Source organism: Chroicocephalus ridibundus, chromosome 6, assembly GCF_963924245.1.
Source record: "Chroicocephalus ridibundus chromosome 6, bChrRid1.1, whole genome shotgun sequence".
Classification (NCBI taxonomy): Eukaryota; Metazoa; Chordata; class Aves; order Charadriiformes; family Laridae; genus Chroicocephalus; species Chroicocephalus ridibundus.
The window spans coordinates 16,922,143-16,937,667 of record NC_086289.1 but is presented as its reverse complement, the minus strand read 5'-3'; the positions used below and the strand labels follow the sequence as shown (position 1 = coordinate 16,937,667).

At 35.5% G+C, this 15,525-nt stretch overlaps 1 protein-coding gene across 4 annotated transcripts in view; it reads right to left on the bottom strand.

The window, feature by feature from the left end:
• The window catches only part of ADGRA1 (adhesion G protein-coupled receptor A1), a 272,861-nt gene that overhangs the window by 142,956 nt on the left and 114,380 nt on the right, over window positions 1-15,525 (bottom strand). For all 4 annotated transcript variants that reach the window (XM_063339128.1, XM_063339129.1, XM_063339130.1 and 1 more), the window contains 2 exons: window positions 14,802-14,965; window positions 5,542-5,755 (listed from right to left, as the gene is read on the bottom strand). In XM_063339128.1, the coding sequence (XP_063195198.1) occupies window positions 5,542-5,755; window positions 14,802-14,965 (378 nt within the window). The remainder of the gene's footprint in view (window positions 1-5,541; window positions 5,756-14,801; window positions 14,966-15,525) is intronic.

The window sequence follows — 15,525 nt, the reverse complement described above, 5'->3', positions numbered from 1 at the left end:
CATACGTAGCTGCAGGAAATAAGCAGAGGTGGAGCGAGAGGTCAACATTTAGTGCAAAGCATCTTGTTAATCTGGTCTCAACATCTCAAAAAGGGTACTCTTAAAGCTCTTCAAGAAGGATTCCGTCAAAACTTTTTATAGTTATGACTTACTATTTTTCTGGGGTTTTTTAATTCTATCAGCCAAAAACGCTTACACATATTTGCTGTGGAATACCTATTTCTCAATCACGTTTCAATAAGCAGTTACGCAAACTAAGCCTACAGTTTTTATGGCACAGCACAATTCTTATGTAATTGTCTATTCCTTCAATAGTCGAGGGTATCGTAGTTGCTGCTTTTGCTTTTCATAGCATTGGTATACTTTTCCACAGGTTATATTTTAAATTATTCCCCAAACTGATCAGTAGTAAAACTTTCACTGGGTTTTATTCAGATAATTGAAAGATTTTTAGAGAAAAGGCCTAAATTTAATTAATCTTCCAAATTAATTCACATGAAGATTCTCTTAATCTTGGATAATGAAACGCTTAGCCTGTGCATTTCATAATATTCTGCAATAATTTTAAATATTATCTTCCTGTCTGATACATTAGAACGTTGCTGGTAAAGGTGCATCTGTCACTAGTCCTTTGCTGCCTACAGTGGCTGAAGTAAGCTGTAGACCATTGACTACAGGGTTTAAAGTAATCTCAAAACAATACAGAAACATTGATTTACAATTTAAATGGTTATTTTGCTTCATTTCTTTCCTAACTGCTCAACAACTAAGGGTCAAACAGAGTCAATTAGGTGAACCAACAAAATATCAGCACTAAATTTCTGCTGATTTCCCTGGGCTTCTCTCAGTATGACCTTGAGCTGCTCATCTCCAAATGCTCATGACAGCAGAACACAAAGTGATTATAAAAGATCTGAATCAGATTCTTTAGACCTGTTCTAACATTCATTTTTGTTAATGTTGTGCGGAGTGAATCTCCAATATTTTGCCATGATTTGGCACATATCTGCGCTTCCAATTGTGTATCCAACCTAGCAACATACTCATCAGCGATATACCATTTTCAGACTGTTCTTCACCTAGTATCAGTCCAAACCACTACTGCTTGCTTCGTATCTTTTCCAGATGTATTCTTACCACAAACTGTTAAGAGCGTTCAGGGGTCAATTGGATCCTTTCCACAAAAAACAGGCATAGAATTTCTGCCTGTCTCCGAGAAGTTCTGGAAGTCTTTTGTTCTTTCTTATACAGAATGCCTGCCTGGATCTCAAACTTGCCATGATACCACCTGTCTGCTCCTGGAATTGATTTTCTTTCAATAATCATACCTTAAACAATTCTTATTCTTTTAGTAAAACTGTCTCAGCCAAATTCCAAATTCTTTACTAATAGCTGCAGTCATCATTTCAAACACTTAAAAATTATTAATTGGACTCAGCCCCCCGCTTTAGTTTAATCCACGACATTTCATTCCTTTTTCTTTCTTTCCTAGTTTCTTCACTATTACAGTACAAATAGATCATGATTTGAAACTCTACGTTGCTATCAGATGTTTGTTTTGCAGATGGAAGTTTTGGAGATTTTCACATAGGCATATGCCTCTAAAAGCAGCTTTCAGAAATGAATATACATATTTTATGTGTAAATTATAAATCAGTTTTCTTAGTATTGCCCCTATCCTTGTTACACCTAAAGGATCAGCTGTAGGTCCATATTCTCTTATCTCAAACATTACTATTTCTTTCATAATTCACTTTTAACCATCCCATATTGGTATTGACTGTTGTCAACATGTAAGGAAGGACTACATTCTTTAAAATACCCACAGATTCTTAAGCTTACCTTTTCTTTAAAAAAAACACCCAAAATACCTGCATTTGGCAGCCACATTTAGAAAACTGAAATATGACAGAATTTAAGAGAAAAATGCTATTTGTGGGGAATCACAGTTGAGACCCACTAATCTGCATTTCCAGGGGCAAACCTATCGATATAACTTAACAAAAATTACATCTCAAAAACACTTCTGACACTAGCACCTGCTGTCCTAGGTTTAGTTGGGAGCATGATAGTTTCTCCAGTTGTAGCACGCCTTTTTGTGGGTTCTTAACTTTCTGCACAGTTTAATGTTTTCAGAAAGCGCACTTGTGAACTGTAATGGTCCCAGAGCAGCCATTGCCGTTGTCAGAGGCATAAGCACTGTTAAACATTCTACACAAGTATTTACAGAATAGAACTAAAAAGACTTTTAAATTGTCATTATAGTCTATGTGGTAAATAAAAAACTTCCTGCAAATTAAAGTCTCTCTACTACTGCAGAGTTGCTTGGTTCATAACATTAAAATATTTTCCTTTTTTAGTTTAATATTCTAATAACTGTCCTGCTAGTCTCTCCAAACGCTGGAAGGGAACAGTGGGGAAGGTGGGAAATCTGCTGTGCTGCAGAGAATCATACGTAATCTGCCTTCTGTGTGGCTTCAGCAGGGTGGATTGTTTCATTGACACTTATTGTGATCACACTGATAATCTAATATTCCAGGCTTAAGAAATTAGGCTGTCTTCATGGAAACACAAGTAACAATTTCAGCTAGATCCATTCACAGATGCTATGAAATTAGTTCCACATCACATTTACATTTTCACGTAGGACTATGACATTTATACACAGGCATAATGACAGAAAATTCAACATGAGCAAAATCAAATATTATTATCATTGGCAAGAAATGGTAAATGTGAGCTAGCAGCAGAATTGAAAACACCTTCTCAAGATCTCCTATAAGGGAATATTCTTTGCCAAGAAAAATGTCACAGTCCGGAATACAGTTCAAAACTTTAGTTTAATTATGGTAACAAAAACATTTATTTTAGTTTATTCTGCTTTATCATAGAGACAAAAAAATACACATTTGGATATTTTATCCTTCTACTGTGCCAGTTAATAAAACAGAAGGGTTTAGTATGATATTTGTGTTGTAAGTCCATGTCCAGAAATATCTGGAACTACCCAATAAAATAACCATCTAAAAATGTTTGAATAAGCAGCTTTTGAAATGGGACTACACCTCTTTGTTCAAAACTAGCTTCAGAAATCTTTAAATTGCTAAGGAGCACAAGCCAAAGCCTGTCCTTTAGTGCAATCACAGAAAGCCACAGACAGGGGACATTTGCTCTAAAGAGTAGGTATAGGAAGGCAAAATATGACACTGTAAGAACGGATTTTAAATTACCTTTATTTTTACTCAAAATCCTATACTTAACGTATGATAACCTCAGGGAGGCATAGTCTTTCTGATGTCTCACAGTGCCTCATACAACTGTCATTTAGCCTTAAGAACTATCACAAATTAGTGTGTAATACCATGTAACAAGCATATTAATACATACTATTGTAACATGTAATAAGCATGCTATTACGTATAATTTTAACATGTAATAATGATAATAATGATATAAATGGAGTTATAGTATACATGGTCATGATGATGGGAGTAAAATTAAGAAATACTTCAGAGAGTTTTTACAATCATAACTTGGCCAATGCTTTCTCATTTTCAACATGAAGAGACAATAGATCTCAAAAATTTACATTAAAAAAATAATTAACTTCAAAACAGTATGGATTTTACAAGCTAGTTTCAAAATCAAGGTCTCTCATGCCGTTAGTAAGTTAATTTTGATCAGCTCCTTGATCAAGGCAGAGGAATGACTGCTTGAGTCATTGCATATTTGACTCGATAAGAACCATGCCTTACAGTAAACACAGTGTTGATGCCCTACTATATTGTGAAGTGAAACATATAGCTCAACATATAGCGAAATTAAAATGTTGTACACTTTTTAAAAGCCATTTAAAGATTTTGAGTTTAATTCAAAAAATATTTTGTCTCATTTTGACAGTCTGCATCACATAACGTGGACAAGTCAGAGTATTTTTCCAGTCTATAACAGCAAATATGATGATGTATTTAGGGAATATTCTTTCTGGATACCTGGTCCCAGTGCATACTGCAACAAGAGCATCAAGGTCACCTATTTAATGGCACAGTAAACCAAGCAGGTAGCAGATCAACCATCCTTCTTAAAACATTACCATGGTAGACAATAATTTTTATTTTATAGTCTGGCAGAAATTAAGCAATATAGGGTAAAAGTTTGTCAAGCTACTTCTAAACGAGCTTTTTAGAAAGGATAGCTATTTTGAAAAATCTTAACAATTTTAGACAATTTATTTCAGTTCATTACTATGCTCTACAAATTGCTTATACAGTGCAAAATATAATTCATTTGAAAAATATAATGAGGTGATTAACAGCATGTCCTTTAATTTTGGTATCATGGATATAAGAAGAACATGGTTTAATTTAAATGACTCCTCAGTTATATAATAGCTCATGCACTTGGCGTTACCGCAGTAATTGCTCTAAGTCTTTTTCAGTATCCGCTACAGCCACAGACGTTGGTATTAGAAGAAAGCCAGTAGCTGTGAGAATAGGGCAGGTCTACGCCTCTGGATCTATAGGACTCCAAAAGGGTTCAAATAATCAGTGAGTAGATGAAATTAAAATCAATAAAGCCATAAGACCCCAGTGGAGAGGAATTAATTTGACTCCCTTCATAACTTTCATTTGATAGTTCAAGAACCATTTCAGGTCAATTATATTAATAGAAACTGGTTGAGTGAAAAGATGTTAATGATGCTCCAGAGATAATTAGCATAGCTATTTTCACTCCATCTTCTACAAAGAGAAAGGCAAAACAGACACAGAATCAGACTCTTCTTTGATCAATGATGGAAATTGGCAAAGGACAAAAGGATGCGCGCAACACCTTAGCAGCTTTTAGTGACAAGCCCATACTCTATGATGAAAACAAAAAATAAACTGAAAGATTTATAATATTTATTAAATAAGATTTAAAAGGGAAAACTGAAGCAAAACTGGAACAATATGGTCATTGCCAAATATTAGTTGTTACTTCTTTTATAGAAGCCTATTCTAATTTATTCCTCTTGCATTTTTCACATTGGCAATAGTTTTGTAGATCTCTGGCTCTCAAGCACACAGAGGCACACAGATGGTAAAAGTCACAGGAAGTTGAGAAAAATTTTAATAAGAAACAAATATGAGATTACTTAACTAAAGAATAAAGGATCCAGTATTTCGGAGCCTACAAAAATTAAGCCGAGGCTTTTAAACTGATAGTTCTTCACAGGCAGTTTGGCTGTAAGTCACTCTCATATGCTACTGAAGCTATTATAAGTTCAGCTTTTCACTGTTTACTGTGTAAGAAACTATGTTTTTATCTGTTTCAAATCCATAGTTGGTCAAATATGGATCCTTAGACAGAAGAAATACGATTTGGAACCACAGCCGTTCATAGCCATTAAAAACCTATACCCATGTGTGTTCCAATTCAAGCATGCTATTGAATTGCTTCAAATAAAACTACTCCTGATGCATGTTTTAATGAAGCTTATTGCAAGTGCTGCATCTGTTCACCTTGCCTACAAGTCTGACTATTACAAAGGGTATACGTTACCGTGTAATTAAGCAGCAGTCATGAATGATGCTGTCTTCCACAAATATGCCACTCTCTTCATCTGTTTCGATCAGACGACCAGCATGGTACCAATGTACTTGGGTGGTGTTGTCAACGTATGTAGCAGTACACTGAAATGGCAAGCGGTCTCCATGAAAAACCACTTGTCGTTGTGATGGGATCAGCTCAAAAAGAGGAAGTTCCAGAGGCCCAGCTGCAGGGAAAATGAAAGAAAACAATAGCAAAAAAAACCCTCACAATTAATTCCTCTCATAAATATTGTGAACTAATGGTATACAATTCTAGCTTCCTAGATCTTAACATTAAAGCAGTACTATAAAAAATATGCCCACAAACTTTAGTATGATCATGTTGTGAATTCTACAGATCATATTTCTTTCATCGGTGTGAGCCCAGGTAATTACAGGATTACTAGAACAGCTTCAGAAAATGGGTTTGACAGAATAGTTCACAGTATGGGTGAGGTTGGTAGGGATCTCTTGAGATGCTCCAGTCCAGCTCCTACTCAAAGCAGGATGCTTTACTACAGGAAAAAAGGATTAAAAAATCACTCTTACAATTAAAGAAAAAATACAGCTATTATTATAGGTACAGTTAACATTTATAAGACCACTTCACTCTGTGGATGAAATTCCCACTGTGCTCCAGAACAAAATTTACTCACTCTAAAGAGCCTAAAGTATCTCATATGCCTGGGATTTGGATAATAATAAGGCTAATAACGAAAGTTAAACTTTCCCCTGAAGTTCAGCTGCCCCTGTGATTTCTCATTTCCCTTTCCCTACTTTCTTCTGCCTCTTACACGTTGTCTTTACTCTCTATTCACTCAATGTTAATTATTTATCTAAATAGCTCTTTCTACTTTTTAATAGTGGAGTACATTTCGCCATCTTTATTTTATGAAATTTTCTCTCCTTTCTTTCTCTCTCTTCTTTCTCTCTCTAATAATAAGAATATTGCATATTCTTATTCTAAGCAGAATCTTACAAAAACCAGCTGCCGTAATGACATACCCAAATGCCTAAACACAATTAAAACATAAACAGTTTTGTATATTTGGGAGGCGTGTGCCTTTTTGGGACTGTTGAAAGTCTGCTAATTTCATAGATTGGGCAGTGATTGAAGGCTATATCCTTCAATCCCACAGTGCCTGTAGAAACTGAATCTCTAGACAGTATTTCTTTTCTTCCATTTTTATTTCTAGATCCTGAAACTACCTTAACAGAATTTCTGTAAAATATTTTCTATACATTGTGAGATTAATGCTATTTCTTTAAATTGGTAGCAGAACACTGAAAAGGAGCATTTTAGAAAAAGTAATTGAAACTGAGGCTCTGCATCTAAAGAAAGAAGATCATCTTCTACGGGATAATAAGGAATAAAGGAAAACCTTCTTTTCTTTTTTTCTGATAAGTCTCCTTAGGTAAGCGATGAAAATTACTCTCTCTGATACCTTTTTATCCTCGCACAAAATTCTAAATGTGATAAAAATACTAAGGCCTCACATATGTGACTGATGCACACGCTACCATGAACATCTTGCACAATAATTCCCAAAATACAGCCTTTTCACCTCAGCCTACAATGCCAAAACAACCGACTGAGCCCGGGTCACTTTGTAACTTCACTACTGCAATCTCATCTTAGACAAAATGCCTACAAGTCTTGCACCTTGGAAATTCTTCTACCTTGATGAAGAAAGAGAAATTTTAAGCTAGATCTTCTTCTCCCTTGTTTTTCTTCCATCTTCATTTAAAGGTCTCTCATCATTAACATCCGGCCAGCCTACAGAGTTGTCAGTTGAAAGGTCACCCTTCCACATTTGCACCACTAGTAACTATCTCAAACACCTATTTTCCTGACAAGTAGTTTAACATTTTTTTCCATTTCACTGCCCATGATTTTATCTTCCTCAAACTTTCTCCTCAAAATCCTCTATTGCCCATAATAAATACAGATGAACTTAACCATGCCTAACAAGATTGCAAGCCATAATCACTGGTTCTACAATTGCTAAAATTTGTGGACTACCAGCAGGGTGTGTTCTTCTCCTTACTCAGCATCCCACCCTAATCATGCCATGCAGATGTTGTCTTTGGAACATTTAAATTGTGAAGAGCTGCATTTATAAACCTAGCTTTGGGCTCTCAATATTATTGAGGAATTTAAATGTTAAACAGTACATCCATCACCTGCTTTGAATAAACAGTGAGAGGGATCACTTCTACTTTTTTATGGAGTAAGAATGCTGGCCAGCAGAATACGCAGGATTTGTACATGACTGAATATGTGATATCGCTGTCCGGGAGAAGGACACGGAGGATTAAGGGGCTAGCTACTATCTACTGAAATGTTATAAGTCTACCGTGACTACAAAGGGCAGGCTTCAGAAATCCCTCCTTACTTGTGTATACATCCTGTAGTTTACCTTCCGACTGCGCCTATTATTTGTGGACATGGATGCGTTACTAAAAATTCCTTGAAACATACCGAGTATTTTTATATGATCTGTGGCTCCTAACTAAAAGAAGAGAAAGTAAACCAGATTAATACCTCATTAATACCTCATTAATACCTGCATGAATGCAGCAGGCTATCTGTAGGCTGCCAAGAAACTGCAGGACTGGAATCTAAATCTGGATAATTAATCCATCATTCTTTGTACTTGAGATTCTGAGTTTAGCCAGTTGCTACATACTGAAAAAAACCCCCCACAGTTCAATATTTACATTGTGTTAATGTAGTAAGAACGACGTGTAAATGAAGAAAGAAATGGTTGAAACGATAATCTCAAGCTCATTCCTAAATTTCAGTAAATAACAAATGAGACCAAAAAAATGTTCTGTGTACTATGAGAGAAATAAATGAAGAAAAAATGTTCCTTATTAACTTTAACCAGTATTTGTTATTGAAATATATTTCAAGTAGGAAAGGAAACTTAAGAACAATCTATGTGCAGATGTATATAATTGTCATTTTAAGATCCAAAAGGCAATATAGATAATTAATTTCTATCACCATATGAAAAAAGAAACTCCAAATCTCATTTCAAACTCAGTATCCCTAACACAAAATATTTGACAGGATTCTTAAAAGCTGATGCAGAATGAAGCTGAATGCATTCAGTGGATTTCAGGCTTAAATTTAATTGTTGAAAAAGTCTCCTTTCAAATATAGACTTTCCCAATATCAATCTATTTTTTTTTCTATTTTTGGCATTTTAAAAATACATATTTCTTTCTAAGGTCTTACTATTGCACAGTGGAAACGGGCTTACTCTGCTGGGGATGAGGGGAGAATTTTAAGGACATTTCAACATATCAAGCATCTAAAACATCAGTATTCCACCATTGCTGAGAAAGCAGTTAAAGCCATGCTATATTTTATATGCATATTATATGTCAAGAAAAATAAAGCTGCTTCAGAAAACAAAAGTACTTTACATAGGAAGTATAGAAAAGAAAGTGTTCTCTTTTTTCCCCAATGGTATTACTGTAATTCATTTAAAATGTCTTGAATGTTCTGAAGTTTTGTAGTACTTTAGGTTTAGATTGCAAAAAAATTATTTATGAAAATAGACTAAGGAGCTGCATGTGGCCCGAGAGAAATATGCTGTAATGTTCTGCTCATATTTAAGCATCAGAATTCCAGAGAGTGAGGTGGTAAGTAAGGAGTAGGTAAGGTAAGTAGGAGTAAGTAAGGTAGGAGTAGGTAAGTAAGGACGAAAGTACTTCATATTTTTCTATGTAAGAAAGAAATCTTAAAAAGGTCGAGAAATCTCTGAGAACACAAGTAGAAAAGTGCATAAAGAATATAAAGGTACTCTCTTCCTTTTTTTTTTTTTTTGCTTTGCACCAGTTTCAATGTGAACAGGTACAGAGCATCAGAGCAGAAAGTGCTTACATTTTACCTGACTCTGCTCCTTTAGAGGATGAATACTCTGATTCTCGGTGAAGTGAGGCAAAGTACAAAAGTCAAGGTGCTGGTTAAGTACAAGCAATTCCCTAACAACTATATCCCCTGCCTCCCAATATATTATTTACATTTTCTATGCAACATTTAATGAATTGTATTGCAGAACACAGAAGCCAGAAAACGATCTATCCTTCCTTTGTATTCCTCCCTTTGAAGTACCTCTCCTAAGGAGGGATTCTATTATATCAAAAAAGCGCATTTCAATAATATTTTGAGTGACAAACTGCTAATTTCACTCATGAGCTAACACTTTAAACTAAGGTAGTTTACAGAATCCAGAGACTGAGTAATAATTCAAACGCTGTGGGACACTCGCAACTTGTAGCTATTATCATCCATTCTTTCTCACTTCTATTTTCAGTAGGATGGATTTTTATTCTCCTTCAGCATTAACACTTTTCTCAGCAGACAGCCCCCTAAGGCATGCTAGAAATCTAATCATACAGTTCTCATACTGATAAAACTCCAGCTATGTATTTTGGGCGCTCATTCCCTGTCATCCATAGTGAAAGTCCTAATTGCGTCTTAAAGCTGTGAGTAAATTATGAACCAACCCAAACAACTTCTCACTACAAATTTGATATAAACAGTTACAATTCTATTCATCACAACCAATGGGTGCGCTACCCATCAATAGAATACACATATTTTGTCATAACACGTACTTCCAAAATAACAATGGGATGACCCCTCTAAGCCAGGTGAAACACATTACAGTTGATTTTCATGAACGTGGAGCAGCCAGAGCAACAACAGAATTCAAACCCAACTTCTGGATACCCAAAGCCTTTGAAAAACAGGCTCCCGAGACCAGGAATGCCATCCTACCCCCATTATGGTAGGCGACACACTACATAAAAACAGATGCTATCCCACGTTAATACAAGAACAGAAAATGACGGAGCTGTGATATTTTGTTTCCTGTTACCCTGTGCTTTGCAAGTTCTGTTTCCACCATATTTTCTCCTGAGACCGCACCTTAAAATGAATGTATCTAACATTTGAGTTTATATCTGTTTCCTTACTCTGGAAGTTTCTTGACTGAGGATGGTACACGAAGAACATGAATTAATACTAGCTTTGCTAATTGTGTCTGGCTGCCCTTGTTTGTAATTATTGCAACGACACAGGTTTTTCAGAGATGTGCACAATATAGATGAATAAATAATGCTGATTTTAACTCTTGTCCTCTTGTCCTGAAGCATTTCAACATGCAAGGAGATTTTCTCACATTCAATACAACACAGCAAATAAGGAAGAGGGAAATGAGAAAATTCTGTGCAGAAGCACAATAAAGATACAAGCAACTGATTCATTTATTCGAAGAAAAAGACTTGTGCATAGCTTTCCATCAACACAAACAGAGAAAGAGGGTGAACATGGTTTTGGGGCATTACATTTAGCCAATTCCTCATGAAAGGGTCAGACACAAAGGGCTAGAATGAGTTCTGCTAACATGGCCTGAGAGCCATGGGAGACTGTTAAAGATTGTTTGATCAGGCTTACTGCCAGACTGCTTGGAAAGGTAAGGACAAAAGCAGGAAGGCTGACATGTAACAAAACTTGCCTGAAATGCCGTGATGAGATGGTGTGGATGTATAGATATCAAACCATCTGGTCGAGAAGTGACTTGGGAAAAAACCTAGGTGCCTCTCTGCCTTTAGACTTCTTGAGGACCGATAAGGTGCTATGTCTAGTTCTTGTAATCTGTCTGCTTTATAGGTCCAGGCAACAGTATGATGACCAAGGTTAGGACAGTAGACTGCAAAAACCTGAAAAGCTACTGACACCAAGAAAAGAACTAAACCTATCCACTCTCTGCACAGAAACATGCATAATGATAACGAATAAAAATGTAATTTATTATGTAGAAATTCATCAAATGCTAAGCAAAAAAAATATATTTCTTAATACCCTTTTATATTTTCTTACTTTTGAAGCAATTTCTTTTAAAATTAAAAACAGTTGATAGCATGGTCCCAATTACTTATTTATAAACATCTGTAGAGAAAACGTATATGAAAAAAGCAATACTTTAATTTGTAGGAGACCTGCATGAGAAACAGTGTTCTGTCCCAGGAGAATTAGATAATTTTCTTTGGGGTGGAAATAAATAAATAAAAATGCCTTAAAGCACTATAAAATTATTTTTATACTTTGACCTTTGCAATATATTTTGTATAATTTAGAAAATAATTACATCATTTTCAGCCAAATAATTTATCTAAAGATTACTGATATTATGTCAACTACTCTAAACTTTAAACAATATCTAACTGGGGGAGACAAGAAAGTCAGCACTTTTCCAAACATCTGTTTTGATGAGTCAATGTTTTCTAACAGCAAAAGGCTTCATCAGAGGTTTATGTCAATTGTAATTTGCAGAACAACTGAACTTTTACTACTTAGTGCTGTTAGTTCAATAGCATCAATACAGCTTTGAGACTGAGAAACTAAATTCTAACATCTCATTCATCAGTGTAAATAATCAAACCCCAGCTTTAAGAGCAATCTTTCATCATCCCCTTAAGACAAAAACTCATACGTGTCTTTCCTGAGTAAAGAATTTGGCTTACAGAATCCATTTCTGCTGATGATGTGCGCAAGGGAAAAATCACATACTCCTATCAGACCTCAGGTGGAATTTATAGCACTGGTATTCAGGAAAATGTAATTTTCCTCCTGTAAATTGAGTAAGTTTTATTTGGAGTCATGGAGAAACAGTAACAAGGGCACTGCATGAAGCCAATTTCACAATCATTTTTTCAGAAAGGTACTCTGTCCATACCGTTATGAATTCGTTGCAGTCCCTCACAATTAAGGCAGAAGACAAAGGCAAAACTATCTTTTACCATCAACTAACTTTTCAGCCTTGTTACCAACATTGTCAAAAATTGTTTTATAGCCAAACATTCCCGAGAGTTGGAGATTTTTGTTAAACAACATTTAAGTAGCTCTCATAAGCTGTTAATGAAATATAAAGCAGAACCCTGTGAATTCCAAAACGGTGCAGCTACTTAAATTAACTCTTACAAAATCCCCAAAGCAGGTTTTTAACTGTTTTCAAAGGGTGACTACTTTGGCTATCGTGAGTTAGCAGATGCATGAGAATGATCTGCCAGAAAGAAATTGAAAGATGATTTCTTCTCCCATCAAAACATAAAATAAATCTAAAAAGCTCATGGCAAACTGCTCCCTGTAGCTATTCACAAATTTTTTTACTGTCAAGCTCTTCTCCACATACTTTGACTTTTTGGTCCGTTCCCTAACTCGCCTGCAAAGATCTTGGCCATTTCCCTTCTATTTTTATTTTTTTCCTGCCATTCTTCTTTTCTTTTCTCATTTTGCGACTGCGATACCTCATGTCATCTTCTAGCATGTAGAAGGATATCGGTAACTATAAATAAAAATGTCTGACAGTATGGAAGATATTCACATGCAGGAGATTTTAATTTTTAAATCCCTTAATATTTGCTTTAAGATATGCTTTATTTGATTAGCTCTATGCATATTTCAACAGATATTATTTCTAAAACATTCTCAAGAGCTGTTATTGTTTTGGTGCCAGACAGCCTTCTATTATGCCTAAATTCAAATTAAGTTACTGAAAGTGAAATTGCTAAATGTTGTGAGTATCGTGAGCTGCTCAACAGGTATTACGAGCACCGTGAAGTACCTGGCAGACATTACAGAGCTGGTGGAAGGCTCAGGAAATCTAAACCACCGTGAAGCTCTCTGCGGATATTAAAAGCAGCATCAAGCTATTGGCAGTCATTACAAACCTTGTCAAGTGTTCTGTGGACATTATAAATAGCCGTGAGAACGAGATGGGCATTATAAATCCTGTGTCAGAGGTGTGGTAAAGAGTCCCATTAGGAAATAAAATATGAAATTCTGAGAAATTGCTTTCATTTCCTCTGTAAAATTCGCAGGCTCATATGCATTGGCCACCTGGAAATACCAATTAACAGTCTTTAATCAATTCTTCTGATCATTCCAGCATTTTCAGAAGAAGGACTTTTCCTGCTGGGAAATGATCTCTAAGAAGATATCCACGCTGGCAGCTTGATATTTGAGAAGTATGGCAGATTTTCAAGTGTTCAGCAATACAGGCTACTGGAAACTTCTCTGCCTTTTGCTCACAAGAGCTCATTCCTTATTCGCCTCCAGACAGGTATCTGTGTTTCCTTAACAATTCAACTAATGGACCGTCTGTAGCTGGTACTCACATCCTTTTACATCTCTCCCAATTTGTTAAAATCTTTATTTGCTGTTAAAAACAGATTTTTCATTATTACTCCAGTCAACACTGATCTCCCTTCTACTACAAATGTGTTAGAAACACACAGTGTTCCTCTTCTTGTTATTAGGGTTAAAGCGTGACTTTCCTTTTGTTTCTCTAAGACATTAGTAAAGTCACCATCCCAACAATTCTCTGTCATTCAAGAAAGCCAAAGATTCAAAGATTCTGTGATTAATCAAGTATGTGTGAAATTGTACTTCCGATTATGGAACCCACCAGCATCTTCTCAGGCAACGATGTTTTTTCTGTAGTATGTGATACTTTTAAAATCTCTGCTTTAGCCTGCGCTTTGCTCAGTTCAGTGTGAGATGTATTTTCTTTACTCATTCATATTTTTCTCTTTGCTTCCTCACGCCATATCCATCATGTTTGCTATGGTGGAAAATCTTTTCCAAAGCGATTTACTTACAGATCTTCAAATGTAGAATTCACCTAACTGAGGCTCACTGTAAAAATTCTATTCATCCCCAGGACACAGTGCTAAAATGTATAGTTACAGGTTTATAAAAATGAAAAATACAAGAATAAAACCTGACATTTATGCCACACTGTCAGAGATATAACTTGAAAGGAACATTCTATAAATCCCTGTAGGAATCCTCAGTTTCTATGTAGAGCTACCATCATGGGTTAATGTTTTAAATCATAATTACATTTTACCTAATACATAGACAGGACGGTGGTGTTCTTGTTTTTTTTATATATATATATATATGTTTATATATTTTTATACATATATGTTTATATATATATTATTTTGTATGAAATAAGAAATTGTATTTTTTCCATTCTGTTTCAATCTTAGTTGCATTTTCTGTACCATACACCTGAATTTCTTGTGCATATAAGCAAGTCAGATTTATTACTCTCTTTCTTTTTTTTTTTTGGCATAATTTCTGTTTTTTAATATTTTCTCTGGGTTCCACTTCAATTTGTAATGTTAAGTGAGAGTACAGCTCACCACATCTCAGCTGGTTTTCCTTCAGGTTACGAAATGACAGTCCTTGTAAAGCACTGGGGTAAGCACAAACTGTTTCCTCCGCGATTCGAACCGAAGCATTTCTGGCCCATTGCAGGACCCATTTGAGATTACAGTCACAAATGAGTGAATCGGTGTTGAAATGTCTAGAAAGGCAAAGAAAGATCACAATTGGTACACGCGCAATTTTCGTAAACATACTTTCTTCTGTCAGATTCAAATTATCTAACTCCAAAGAGAACTAATTCTAGATATGTACCTAACTATGGATGTATAATTATAGATGTATAATTATAAAGATATCCTGAGACAACTAATACACATTGTCCCACTGTTAATGACTTCCAAAACATTATGCCAAAATTCTGGTTTTGGTTACAGAACAGCATCACTGACTACCGAATTCAATTTCAGACTGTGCTACTGTAGAAAGTCATACTATAACATACTTTCACTTACTATACACTTTTTTAAGTAGAAACTTGACCACAGAAGTACCCAGTATACACTTTTAAGTCTCAGAGAGGTACCCTGAATATAAATAACTGGGAATTGTTATTATAATTGCAGGAAAAATATTTAACATGAGTGTTTTTTGTGTATTTAGAGTTCATATATGATGTAAGGCATGAAACCGTGGAACAGGCTGCCCAGAGAGGTTGTGGAGTCCCCTTCTCTGGAGATTTTCAAGACCCGCCTGGATGCA